Source organism: Erithacus rubecula (assembly GCF_903797595.1).
Source record: "Erithacus rubecula genome assembly, chromosome: 4".
Classification (NCBI taxonomy): domain Eukaryota; kingdom Metazoa; phylum Chordata; class Aves; order Passeriformes; family Muscicapidae; genus Erithacus; species Erithacus rubecula.
The window spans coordinates 42,540,016-42,553,562 of NC_136686.1; the positions used below are offsets into that span (position 1 = coordinate 42,540,016).

The 13,547-nt window shown below is 34.9% G+C and overlaps 1 protein-coding gene across 3 annotated transcripts in view; it reads right to left on the bottom strand.

The window, feature by feature from the left end:
- Nucleotides 1–1,982: 1,982 nt before the first annotated feature.
- PNPLA8 (patatin like domain 8, phospholipase A2) overlaps nucleotides 1,983–13,547 on the bottom strand; it is a 35,069-nt gene continuing 23,504 nt past the window's right edge. For all 3 annotated transcript variants that reach the window (XM_079304182.1, XM_079304184.1, XM_079304183.1), the window contains exons 9-10: nucleotides 4,640–4,835; nucleotides 1,983–2,816 (exon numbers count right to left, since the gene is read on the bottom strand). In XM_079304182.1, the coding sequence (XP_079160308.1) occupies nucleotides 2,542–2,816; nucleotides 4,640–4,835 (471 nt within the window). In that variant the 3' untranslated portion in view covers nucleotides 1,983–2,541. The remainder of the gene's footprint in view (nucleotides 2,817–4,639; nucleotides 4,836–13,547) is intronic.

The window sequence follows — 13,547 nt, forward strand, 5'->3', positions numbered from 1 at the left end:
GCTCCCTATCAATAAACCCCTGAATTTTAACTTAAAATTCTGTTTCCTAATTTAGCGAGATCTTATTCCACTATAGTTTTTAGTCCATTTTCTGCTGTTAAAGTATCACACAGTATTCCACAGCCGATGCCTCAAACTTCCTGAAAATAATTTTACTTTATAAATAGAGTGCTGTAGGAACACATTCATAGTAGTTAGGCTTCCTGGAAAATTGCTAATTTTTTTAAAGTAATTAAAAACTAATTACAGCTCAAGTGAAACGCCTATTGCATCTGCACATTTTAAAATGGTTTAGAGGGGAAAATAAACTCATTACTGCCTGATAGACAGTGCAGCACTTGCAACACCAAAAATCAGAGTTAATTTGAAGGCATTCAATACAAACACCTTGTGAATTTATGTACAAAGAGGCCTAAAACAGTCTAAATTAATTACTCTATAGCTCAATTCCATATGTACTTTAAAAAGCCACACTAAAGAAAAATATTGTTATAGCAATAAAGAGGAAGGGAAAAAGGGGTGAATGAAGATAGGACAAGAGCTTCCAGCAAAAACATGAACACTGTCATGAATCCAGATCTTACCCTATTTGAAATAAAATCCTCAGAACACAAGGTTTTACTTACATAAAAAATTAAATGGAAATGTTATCACTTTTTTCATTAAAGGTCCCTGTTTCCTCAGATAATACTTGTGCCAAAAAACTGTGCCTGGAAACTTATAAATTCAAAATAATGCCTTTGATATCTCATGGATGATGCTGTGACTTTGCTCTTTGCCAGAGGTGTGTAATGTGTGTCGTTATGTGAGACTAACTGATACCTGTTTTGACTTAGGGTGCTGGCAACACAGTTTAATAACTCTGAGGTAGTACAAACTACAAACTACCTCTATCAGAATAATGTTGACATTTCTTTGTTATATGCTTAAATCATCTCACACCTATGGGAATGGTTTGATTTCATTATTCTTCTACTCAGTTCTTAGTAATTGGAATGCAAAAGGGAGGCTGTATAAATGAAAGCTGGATTATGATCATAAATCTCTGCCTTGTATGGCAAACACAAGGGAGAGAATGGAGGATGAAAAAGATGAATATCTGAGTAAAATGACACAAGTCAAAATTTAAAATATATGAAATTAAAAAATGCCCAAAACATCCCAACCAAATGTTTCTTTGCACAGTCAAGAATACTATGTAGCACCTCCAAGGATCTCAGCTGTCTGCCTCATAGCTCCTTTCTGAATTGCAGCCTAACAACATTTTTAATGTTTTAAAACAAGTACAGAAGGTGACTATCATAATAAATGTTATTTTTAGGTGATTGCTTCCAAACAATAAAGTGGCAAATGCATTGATTTTGGTGAAATTGAATGTTTTAGCTACTGCACAGAACTTACCTTTTATCTAGTCAATATTCTCATGCACTGTAGCTGTCTACTACAAGACAAACACTCACCCAGGCACTTGGCAGACAATCTCATTAACAGGTACATGCCAACAGGTGACAGCAGCTGTGTCTACCTCAAATTTCAGGCACTGTTTTGAAGAACTCCCGTGTACCTCCTGTTGTTGAAAATGCTGTTTGACACAATGGGTTGTCAAGCTCCCAACATCCCTCATGGTATATGCAGGAAGTATGCCCAAAGGAATGGCCAACAGGACTGGAGTAAGTTCTAAAGGTTAACTTCACAGTCCTGACATAATTTCAGGAGAATGTTGGAAGACAAAAAGGAAATTAATATAATTTGATGCAACAACTTCTAATTTTCTTCTTCTCTAGAACTATACCTCAAGTCTGGTGCCCAAAACTGAAGTTTCTCTAATAAACTTTCTCATTCATACAAACTACTGCAATATTTTATTTCCTTTATGCTGTAACTGGAATAGTAGCTCAATTGAAGTTTTGGGGCTTAGGATTACTTTCAAATAAGGAATTAATCAATCTGAAGTTATTCCCATAAAAGCAATAAGCAGAAAATACCAGTTAATGTTGATAATTTAATAGGCCATTTATAGTCATCCAAACATTTTACTTAATACTGTTATATACAAAATCCACTAAAATAAAAAAACAAATTTAAATGTTATATTTCAGATGTAAAAGTGCAATTAACACAGGCAGAGTTTTTCAAGAACATTATATTTCTATTAAATTCACTGCCTACATAAGAGCCTAACAGGTATATAGCCTACACTTAAGTGAATGAGGATTTAATTTTTTTAACTTCGAATAAGCCTGGTAGTTGATAAATAAAGGTTTTCTGCCACCGTAATCATAGTACATACATCCAAAAATGCATTGCACAATTGTTTCCATAATTCTTAGTTTTACCAACTTTCAGAAATTAAAGTAGAGCAACAGTAAGATTCAAAAACCTTGTAATGAGTGTACATAAAACAGCCATCCTGAACGGCTTCCTCCAGAATTCTGATAGCTTTCCAAATATGTTATTTATCCTGAATCAGTGTTCTTCCTTTACAGTACCAAATGGATTTCCTGGAACAAGATCTACATTTATCTTTCATGCATTACTTATTCACAATTTGGAAAGAAATGGCAAGCCTTCATACATGTCAGCCTTGAATCTTATCCAGTCCTGAACCCTCTGCAAAGCTGATTTTTCTTGTGTTAATATTTTTGCAGCTTTTCTCAGTTTTTCTTCATTTCGTTCTAAATAACGAATTCCATCTGTCTGCAGCTGACTGAGTTTCTCTTTACGGCTTTCATCTAGAGGTATGTCTTCATTCATTAGAGGGTTAAATCTGAAGTATGTATCTGGAGGTAACAGTGCATCCAGCATGGTGTGAACTTCTGTATTGAAAACAAATGAAGAAAAGAGTTACATTCACCTGAGAGAGTCTAACAGTCCTGCAAGTGATGTGAACAACAACTGCTCTGGAATGACACAGTAAGAGTAAATATGTGCTACTTTGCTGAGTAAACATTTTTCTACCACTGCCTCATCAAAACCACTTTCTCATTAGAAGACTTCTAAATGACCCTGTAGTTCTGTTTACTCTGGAAAAGCTTCATCTTTTATTCCAAGACAACTTCACTGGTATGACAATTAAGTAAGCTTTGCAGCTATCTAGAGATTTTTAATTACATTCCATTCCTTAACAAGTAAGAGCCATGTCCTGAAGTGCAGGAATGTAACTTGCATATTCCCATTTCAGGATACCCATGATTTTTTACATTTGGTACTAACAGAAGTAGGTATAATGAAAACAACAGATATGTTCTTCTGCAATCTCAAAGTAAAAATATGTAAGATTAAAGCTTTATTTTGTTCACAACTATTACTTTTTAAATGTATCACTACAGATTCTAGGCTTGAATTTAACATGCATTTAATTTAAAATATTCTAATTAAATTATATGACTTCAGTTAACTAGTAAAATAAAAAATGATGTAATGCATTTATATGTTCTTTTTTTACAACCTGTTTCTCTCTCCCTTTAGATCTTTTTGATCTTTTCTATCACTTCCTTCAGCATTCATTCTATCTTCTTTGTATCCTTACCATGCTCCTGCATTCTTTTATATTGTCACATATAAAATTTTGAAGTGAAAAAAATACTATGGATAAATTAAAGCAAAAGATTCTTGCAAATCTGAAATCCTCTTGGCTTGGCCTCTCCTCCTGCAAATAACTCAGCTATGTCTGTTCCTGTCTCATCACATCCAGTCTTTCTTGCCCTATTTAATACTTTCCCTTTTTTCCTTTCTAATATAACTTTCCATTTGCTCAAATCTACTCTCCTCTCTTGCCACTTTTCATTTGGTCTCCACAATGAACTTTCCTTTCTTCCTATTCCCTTAAAATTTCTTGCCTCATTTTTCAGCTGCAATGAAACTTTCTGACAGAAAGTGGACAGCACACATCTCCTTCCCACATTCCCACCGCCTTTCCACAACTGTGCAAAAACTAAAAGGCAATCCAAAATCTAGCTTTTTCCTACTAGTGACAGTCAGCTGACAGAGACTGTACAGCAAGGGATCTGGACCATAAAAGCATTTCTTGTTCCCTGACTTTCTGCAGTATCAGTTTCCTTTGTAATGGGAGGGGGAAATTATCTGTGTACCAATATTTCCTGTTTATAAAAATTAGACAGATGTAAACTGCTAGTGACAGAATTCTGGTGTAGTCCCATCTAGGAACTGATTTTATTTTAGAAAACAGACTGGCTCTTCCTGACAGCAATGGAAGTCATCAGCACTGCCAGATACAGTACAGTCCTTGGAAAAGTACATGTATAAAAGCATATAGAAAAAATATCAGGAATCAAATACTTTTTCTGAGGATGTTGAAAATTATTGTTCTGTATTTCTGTGTTATGGAAAAAACAAATAAAATATAAAAAACCACCACTTTGAAATGAATTCTTGAATATGCCTTTTATACAAAAGCTCAAGTATAAAGATTTATCCTCCAGAAAACACATAATACTGGTACTAAAACTATACAGAGTAAGTTACAAAGAGATGTTTCAATTAGTTTCATGGGGCTGGTAGAGAGAAGAAGAGGAAAGACAAATGATTGAAGATTGTTCTCTGAATTAGAACTATAATTCTAAGAAACATAAATATAATTGAAGACAATCACAGTACAAGTGTATCTTAAGACACCAACCTTCTGTATCAGTTGCACTGTTGATAACATTTGTCAGTTTGGCTTTCAGACTGGTGTGTGTGACGTTGGTCTTTACCTCGCTTTCATATCGACCAGTGCCCAGCGAAATCAGACATTGCAATGGAACATTTGGCCAGAGACACTTGCACTCATGAACTGCCAGTGCAGAAGGATTATTTAGGAGCAGACCTCCATCCTGTAAATTAAGAAGAAATACAAATATTGGTACTATACATAACATACAGTCGCAAAAGAAAATGCAACTATAAATTAAAATAGCATAGCCCTAATACATAAAATCAGTTAAAACCAATAAGCATTAATTTCCATAAGCAAAAATTTGTGAAATTGAATTGAATCTGTTTGTGCAATGCAGCAGCTGTCTAACTTAGCCTCCCTGGCACTGTCAGAGCAGCTGCTGGGGCTGTGCTCAGTTCTGCTACACTATATAGAAGTGGTAGGCTGAAACAGCAGCATTCACTGGAATATCTAGAGAAGTTATGATTTCATTTTTTGAAGACCTTTTCAGTAAGACAGATACACATATTGACAAAAATCTGCCACTTGAAATGCTTATTAGTGATTTTACAAGGAAATGTTCAGTAACAAAACCTACATCACTACCTGCAGATTCCAAAACAAATTAAAAACCAAAAATCACTAGAGCTAAGCTTGCCCAAATCTTATGCATGCACAGTCATTACACAAGATACTACAGCCTTGATTTAAGAGTTGGAAAGTCATTTAGGTTGGAAAGAACTTATGGATTTCACCGGGTCCAACCTCCCTGGCTCAAGCAGGGTCAGCTACAGCCTGCTGCCCAAGGCCATATCCAGTTGGGTTTTAAGCATCTCCACAAATGGAGACTTCAAAACCCCCGTAGGAAACTGTTCCACTGTTCAAATATTTTTCCTGTGCTCAGATGAAATTTCACACGTTTTCATTTACACCATTTTCTCTTGTCCCATCAATGGGCTCTACTGGGAAGACCACAGTTTCCTCATCTTCTTTCCCTGCCATTCTTGATTGGTAGACACAGGTAAAATCTCCTCCTTGAGCCTTCCCTTCTCCTGGCTGAACAGTCTCAGCTGACTCAGTCTTCCCTTACAGGAGAGTCCCTGCTTTTTTCCCCTGCTTCCTCCCCTTAGGATCCTGACCTCCATCCTCTCACAGTCACTATAGCCAAAGCTTTCTTTAACTTTCATATTCTTGACCAGTTCTTTATTCTTCATAATCACCAGGTCCAATAAAACACAATTCCTTGTTGGTTCCACCATCGACTATGACAGCTGCTGTCACCAATGCAATTGAAAGATCTCCTTGGTGGTTTGAGCTCTTCTGTATTGTCCTTTAATCAGGTATCAGGATGATTCAAGGTCCTTTGAAGACCAGCTCTGGGTATATGAGGCTTGTTAAGTTGTCTGGAGATCAGAATCAAATCAGAAACAAATGCTACTCTGGAATTCAGGAGAGACATCTTTTGCTAGCAACATGTTAAAAGTGTAGTTGATGAGGCTGGGATAAAATACTTCAGGACCAATAAGAAGCAGTGTAAATGACAGTAAGTCTGAGAAGCATTCAAACAATGACATTTTGATCCATTAAATCTCAAGAAGTGCATTCAGCGCTTCCTGGAAGTAAAATGACCTTCATTCCAAGTAAGAAACAGATTGATTTGGAATCTGAACTAAACAGATTTTTAAAATTGGGAATACCTCAAAACCAGCAGTTATAGAGGCAAAACTTAAGCTTGAGAACATTATCAACAACACTGATGAAAACAGCTGTGTCCATTCAGAATCTATACAAGTAAAACATAAAAGAACCAGAATATTTACCACATTAGGTATAATGCAAGCACTGCCTATATTCTAAAGTTCCCTGAACTTACTATATCCCATATCTGACCATCACATTACTAGAACAATAAGGAAAAGCAACTCTACCCAGGAATAGCTTAGAATAAAAAGGTTTTAGAGATGAAAAATATTTTACAGAAACTCCTTATAACTACAGCTGTGCTAAATAAGTAAGAACAGGATTACTGAGCTTAGTTTTTTGAGTTTGCTTTCTTTTAATTAACCTTTCATTTCAACCTACAAAAAGCTCTTTGAACCCTTTCTGGACACCATCCTCCTTGCTCAAAACACTAAATACACTGCTAACATGAATAGTCTCTTCAGTGCCACTATCCTTTGCTCATGTTTAGTCTAGAAAACTAAATACAAGGATGCTTTTGTCCTCCATATAATTCCCCATGAATCTTTATCTAAAATCTTAAGAATTATCATAGTGGTGCTTAATTATTTCTTTAAATCCTAGATTAAAAACATGCTTACAAAATATTTTCCACTGATATTGTCAATATAATTAAATTAAACATGACTGCTATACCATGGGAAAATTAGTCTTATCAGAAGTTTGAGGGTATATAATACTAGAATACTACAATATTTTTGTGATACTGACAAATAAAAGATCAAAGGAACATAAAATATCTACACATACCAAATGTGTTTGTGATGATAACTAACAGCTTTGTGCAATAATTTCCACATTTAAACATTCTCCAATTGAAGCTTATTGTAATGACAGTAAATTCCTAATGTTTTTCAATTTAGACACAGCTTCTACCGTTTATACAAAAAATAGACACATGTTAGTTTTTTGAAAGTTAGAAGCAGGACTAAGAAAGGCTTTATCCTTCTCCTTCAAAGAGATTATGGGTGATAATAACCATGTCCTAATCAATACTTTAAAAAAGATTACTCTGTTAATAAAGTGATGTTCATCATACTGCTTTTGGTTTAAATAATGCTATTAGTTAAACTGTACTATTAAGGACTCAGTAAAGAAAATACTACAGCAATTTGTTTAAATCTGCAGCTCCAGAAACCATACAGTTAATTATGCCAAAAGCTGAAATTCTTGTGAAAAAGTATTTTCACCATTTTTAAAATTAGTTACAATTTCACATTTATGTGCATTCTAAGAAGATGTAAACAACAAAGAATTCTGCATTCTGAAATGAATGAATAGAAACTAATCCTTCTGATTCTGATTCCTCTAACTTCATAAAACTGGAAAACAGCCCATCCCAGGAAGTCTACTGAACTAGCAATACAGAAATATGACAGCCAGAACTAAAAGTTTCAAAATTAATTTTAAGAAATAATGACATATTTTTCTCTATGTTTGCCCTTGAGACACAGGAACAGAATTCCCAAGTGATCGACTCCACAGTTTTGTGCAAAAGATACTGAGATCACAAGAAACTTCACTGATCCTTATCTTGGAGAGCTGCTAAATCTGCTGTCTTAAATTTTTTTCTGATTCTGTCAAACTTATTTTGTAGCTATAAAATACTATATAAACTCATCCTTCATAAATACATTATTAAAAAAATCATTATTTATTACTTACTAATAATTATTTATTACTTACTAATTAAAATATTTTATTGTAAGCATTTAGCTTCTAAAATATATTTAAAAATACCTTAACCAAAATGCAATAAACATAAATACTGAATGATTGCCAGTTGTAAGGAATGTCTTGGTAACTAACAAGAGCTATCTCATCCACTCTAGATTCCATGAGATTTACTGCCACTCTGAACTTCCAAGCAATTAAACGACTGGAAGTAACAAGGCAAATTTATCTCATCTAGGGCTAGAAAGATGCAACATCAACCCGTTTGTCTCAAAACAAAACAATGAAAACAAACTAATGATACAATGATACAATACAATGGTGCAAAAATCCTGTTGATATAAGTTATACTGTAAGTATAACTAATACTATAAGCATCAAGTTTTAACTCATAGTATAAGCTTTAAGCTACAATTCAAATTCTACAAAACAGTGCTAACAGCCCTAAAGCTTTTTGATTCCTATTTTCAGTTGCTTTTTGACAGATGGAATGTCTTCACTGTGTCCTTCCTTTCTTCCATATTGTTAGCTATGTCCCTATGGAATGGTACTGCCTTGTGTGCACATGGAAGAAGAGAAGCCATATGAACAGAATATTCAATAAATTACTACATTATTGACATACACTGGGTCTAAAAGCAAAGCCAATAGATCAAGTGAACTGATTATCCCCTTTTATTCAGTACATACAATGCCAAACTGGGGACAGATACGTTGTACAGCTTTGGATACCCAGTTACAAAGCACCCAAAAACTGGAACACATACAGTAAAAAACCACTAAAATGGTTTGGGGCCTGAAGTACATAATATACGAGAATAAATGCATGGAACTAGGTTTGCTTACCCCATTAAAAAGAGAAAGCCAAGGAGGAAACTAATCACAGTGTTTCACTATCTAAAGCAAAAACACCCAGATTCTTTCAAAAAGTATAGAGTAAGAGCTGGAGTAGCTGTGGAACCTCCATCCTTGCATATTTTCAAACCTAAACTGGGCCAAGTCTTGAGCTACCCAACCCAACTTTAAGGTTTAGCCTGTTTTGAACAGGAGGCTGGACCAGATAACCCATCTGAGACCCTCTCCTCCTCCAGCTTTCATAAGGTTCTAGTCTATTTAAAGAAATACTGCATGAATCACAGATGCATGTAATTTTAGCTATAAAACAAAATTACATTTCAAAATCCATTTTTATTAGAAATTTAATTTTGTCAGTCTAGCCTCAGTCTTGTGGAAAATACAAAATCTGTGGTGTCAGGAGAAGTTTCCTTTGGACTTTTAAGAAAAATGTCTTCACCAAAAACTATTAGAACAGACTGAAGAGGGAAGTGATGGAGTCACCATCCCTGGAGGTATTTAGAAGACATTCAGATTTGGTGCTTAGGGACATGGTTTAGTGGTGGACTAGGCAGTATTAGGTTAATGGTTGGATTTCATAGGTTTTTTTCCAGCATAAATGAGTCCATGATTCACACCTTGTAGTCTTTAACAGAAAGAGCAACTTACAGGAACTCTTCAAATGACTAAACTGTTGACCTATATCCACAACAGGTGGAATTGGCCCAAGTTCTGACTCAGGACTCAGTGTTGGGTAAACAGCCAAGGCAGATCCCCTTTTATTTCTGTTCTCTTATTCTTGGATTATCTGGCCTTCCTTATATTTCAACTTCTCTTCCCATTTAGCTAGATCTCAATCCAATTGTAAACTCTTTTTCATTTCCCTAGCACGCATGAGTCACCCTTTCCCTTCTCTGCTGCTACACTCAGTGCACTGGCAAGTGCCAGACACTGCTTCATCTGCTGAACTTTGCAAAACCATTCTACACTTGAGTCAACTTCATTTGCTGGCAGTACACCAAAGAAAGTGCTGGAGTAGGAATGCTAATGCAAGGAGATACTAGAAAAGGAGGCACAACTCTCCCAATGTCATAATGCAGGCAAGCAGCAAGGAAAAAGGCTTTTTAAAAATTCTAAATAAAACTCAAATATTTCTAAATTAAAAATAGTAGAAGTAATCAAATAAGTTAATATTAAAATGGAACTTAGTAATAATACAACCCCAAATTTGCTAGTGATAGCAAAGCAGTGAACTCAGAGACCAGGACATTGCTTTCAGCCTTTTGTCAAAGGCTTTCCAGGTGGTAAACATTGAGATGTTCTGTTTTATTTCTTTTTCTCAGACTAAGCCAATTAATTTTTTTTACACAGATTTTTTCCACAAAAATTCCTTAATGCAACAGTAATCATATTTTTAGGGCTTGCTGGTAGGTAACAAGGAGTCTAAAGCTGTAGCTAGTATTTTCTATCAGCATTTTGATAGTTGCAAAATGGTCAGGCAAGGCTTCCCTGTGACTTGACTTATAAATCTTAAATTACTTAAAGCAGGAAAAATACATCTTTTGTAAACAAATGCTCCAATAAAAACTCTGTTGGAGACACCCTGCTTGCACAGTTCTAGAGGTAAAGTAAGGCCTGGTTAAACAGTGAAACAGATGGGTGCAAATTCTACAGTCAGAAGGAAAATAGATTGGGAAGTCTCAAAGAAATAGTTTCAGAGTACTTGGGAACACAGGACTTTCTGAAAATCTTGTCCTATTTAAATAATTAAGGTGAATGGGCATGAAGTCACCAGTGACATACTTAAGTCAATACTTTGAAAATAATTAGTTAAATATAAGATACTAAAATTCAAAAATCATACCATACTTTACCATGGGAGAGCAGCCTGTTTCTCACAAGAACATTATCGACATTCATAGGCTTTCATTGCATTTCCTAATTCTGTCAGACTCAAGCTGAGTCTTAAAATTACTCTGCATAACACATTGTGTACTGCAGTTTCATTTAAATGATGCTAAACTTTGTGAAGAAAATAATCTAGCATTGAATGAAGGATATATACAGTATGAAAGCCAGGCCTGATATTTGGAAGCTGAGTTTGTTGGCTCCATAGTAACCACTTCACCTCACTGCCTATGCAGACATGCTTTGCATTTTAGTTCACTCTTAAAGACTTGCTCTGTTGTTTACTTTCATTGTCTTTGTGAAAAAGCAGAGAGAATTAGTTCAAAGCTATCACAGGACAAGACACACTGAAATTGTGAATGGACTTCTGCAACATATTTTTTTTAATTCTATGCTTAAAGTCAAAATAAATATAATAAATATGCAGCTTAAGGACAAGTCTAGTTGCTGCAAATGAGGAGTTTGAGTAGTTGCTGCATAGTAATAAGGGTTACTTATTAGAAAAACTAAAAGAACTACTTTAAAAACATCTACTCTCTTTTTCGTAAGTAAATGGATATGCTTTGCCACATCACTGTATAAAATCATCTCAATATATTTATGTATGTAGCAGCAAATGTCCTCAGAGTAGAAGACAGGAATGAGAAAGGGGAGGATTCTTTCACTACCTGAGGTAGTAAGGTCCATCAACACAGATAACTTCAGGATTCACATCCCAGTCTAGTCCTGTCACTGCTCTGGTCACCCAGTGCCATTATGAAAATGTTAATATATGTACCCTAAGCTTTAAGGCTTGCTCACTCAAGAACCACTGGGCTAAAAAAGTTATATTTTTGACAATAAACTAGCTCCCAATAGCATTCAGTACAATACAATACAAAGATTATATGATTATGCTGTTCTGTTACATATACATAAATATGTTTGAAATATACATGAATTATGGCTTTCCTCTTGGGAGTAATCAGTCAGACTAGTCACAGTACTACTGAGGATGAAATTGATGAAGAAGAGCTTCCAGTAAGACAGGAAATCTTTATTTTCCTTAAACTATTGGGCAAAATATATGAAGTTTTATAAACATGAAACAGGACAGAAGCAGAACTATTTTCTCTTCATCTTGCTGACAAGCAATGGATGGTGGTGCCACTATTTCTAACAAATCTCTGTCTAAAATATATAGTGATCAAGAACCATTTGTTTTAGCTTCATTCTAATCGTGTGTTCCACTTTGCTGTTTGAAAAAATTTTCTAAATAACTTCAGTCATTTTTTATAAAGCATACAATGACCTACAGTTGTCTCCTTATACAATTATTTAATCCAATTTCTTTGTGAAGATTCACCCTTGCTTTATAATCAAGCTAAGAAGCAGACTACTGGGTCACTACATACAATTACAATATAATCTGCACTATGATGATTCCCAATAGAGGCCCTAATTTGTGACAGATATAAATGCAATCCTCCTATACACCAAATTTCTAACTATTACAGAAAGAACCAATCCTCTTATTTAGGGAGAGGCAGATTCCTGAAATAAACACGTTGTCCTTATTTCGAAATGCTGTTGCAAAATTCTGATTTCTCTTTAGACACTAGAAAAAAACCCAAATTACTTGCCATAAAGAGTGTAGTGAAAAAGGGATTTCTCTTGAACTGGCATTAGGAAAAATTCTAGAAAAAATATTTGTACAGAACATGAAAATGCAATGCATTTGCAATTATATCACTGGATTACAGCAATATTAAATTTCCATTACTGCATTCTTTCACAAGTAAAGAAAATATGAAGGTGTATTAGCTATATCTGTATTTCTACCACAACAGTTACAGAGAGACTTTATACTGAGATCAGGTGACAAAGTAAAAAAATAAATCTAATAATGTCTGAAAGTTTACTGAGAAGCTTCCTTTTCAGTTCAACTGTTTTCCCATACAGTATTTATCACTTTCCCCCCCTAAAAACTAGCAATACCATAAGACAGTTGGCATACCCCTAAATGTCATGATCAATGCTTCCAAGAACTGTCAATACTATTGCTTTTATGTGCAAAACATTTAATAATATATTTTACATTCATCAGAATGAATGTCTGGATGAGGTACACCCTAGGTGATTATCTTGAATTATTAACTCATCCTAGCAAGTCATTATTTCCCAGAAAATGACTAGCTGCTCTGAAGACATCACTAAATTTATGGGCTTATGTCAGATTCATAAGATGTATGCTTACAGGGTACTGAGGAAGTGTGCTAAATATTAGTAGACATCATAAAAGAAAGAATTATTTGGCAATAAAATATATTGTCAGATATTTCATTAAAAACATAAGTTGTGCATGACACATGTAATTACATTAATTCTGCAGCTAACAACACACATCACAAAAACAGTGTGTATTTTAACCGTGCTTCCCAAATGATGAATTGCCTGTAATATTACAAGCAAAGATCACAGTGTGTAACCAAGAAAAAAATGGGCCCATGGCTGAACCTACACCAATCACTGACACTGACCCAAACTCAGGCTCTCCTACAATACCTGCAAGGCACAGGCAAACTTCAACAGTCCAGTTAAAAACCCCCAAACCAACCAACCAACCAACAAAACGCCCCAGCCCATGGAACTGAATAAAATCCTCCTGTATTCAGATGTTGCCAGGACACTCAAGTCTGGAAGCTTTGTCCTTGCTGACAACATTCAGTTTGAGAAGCATGTAAATACTCTATTT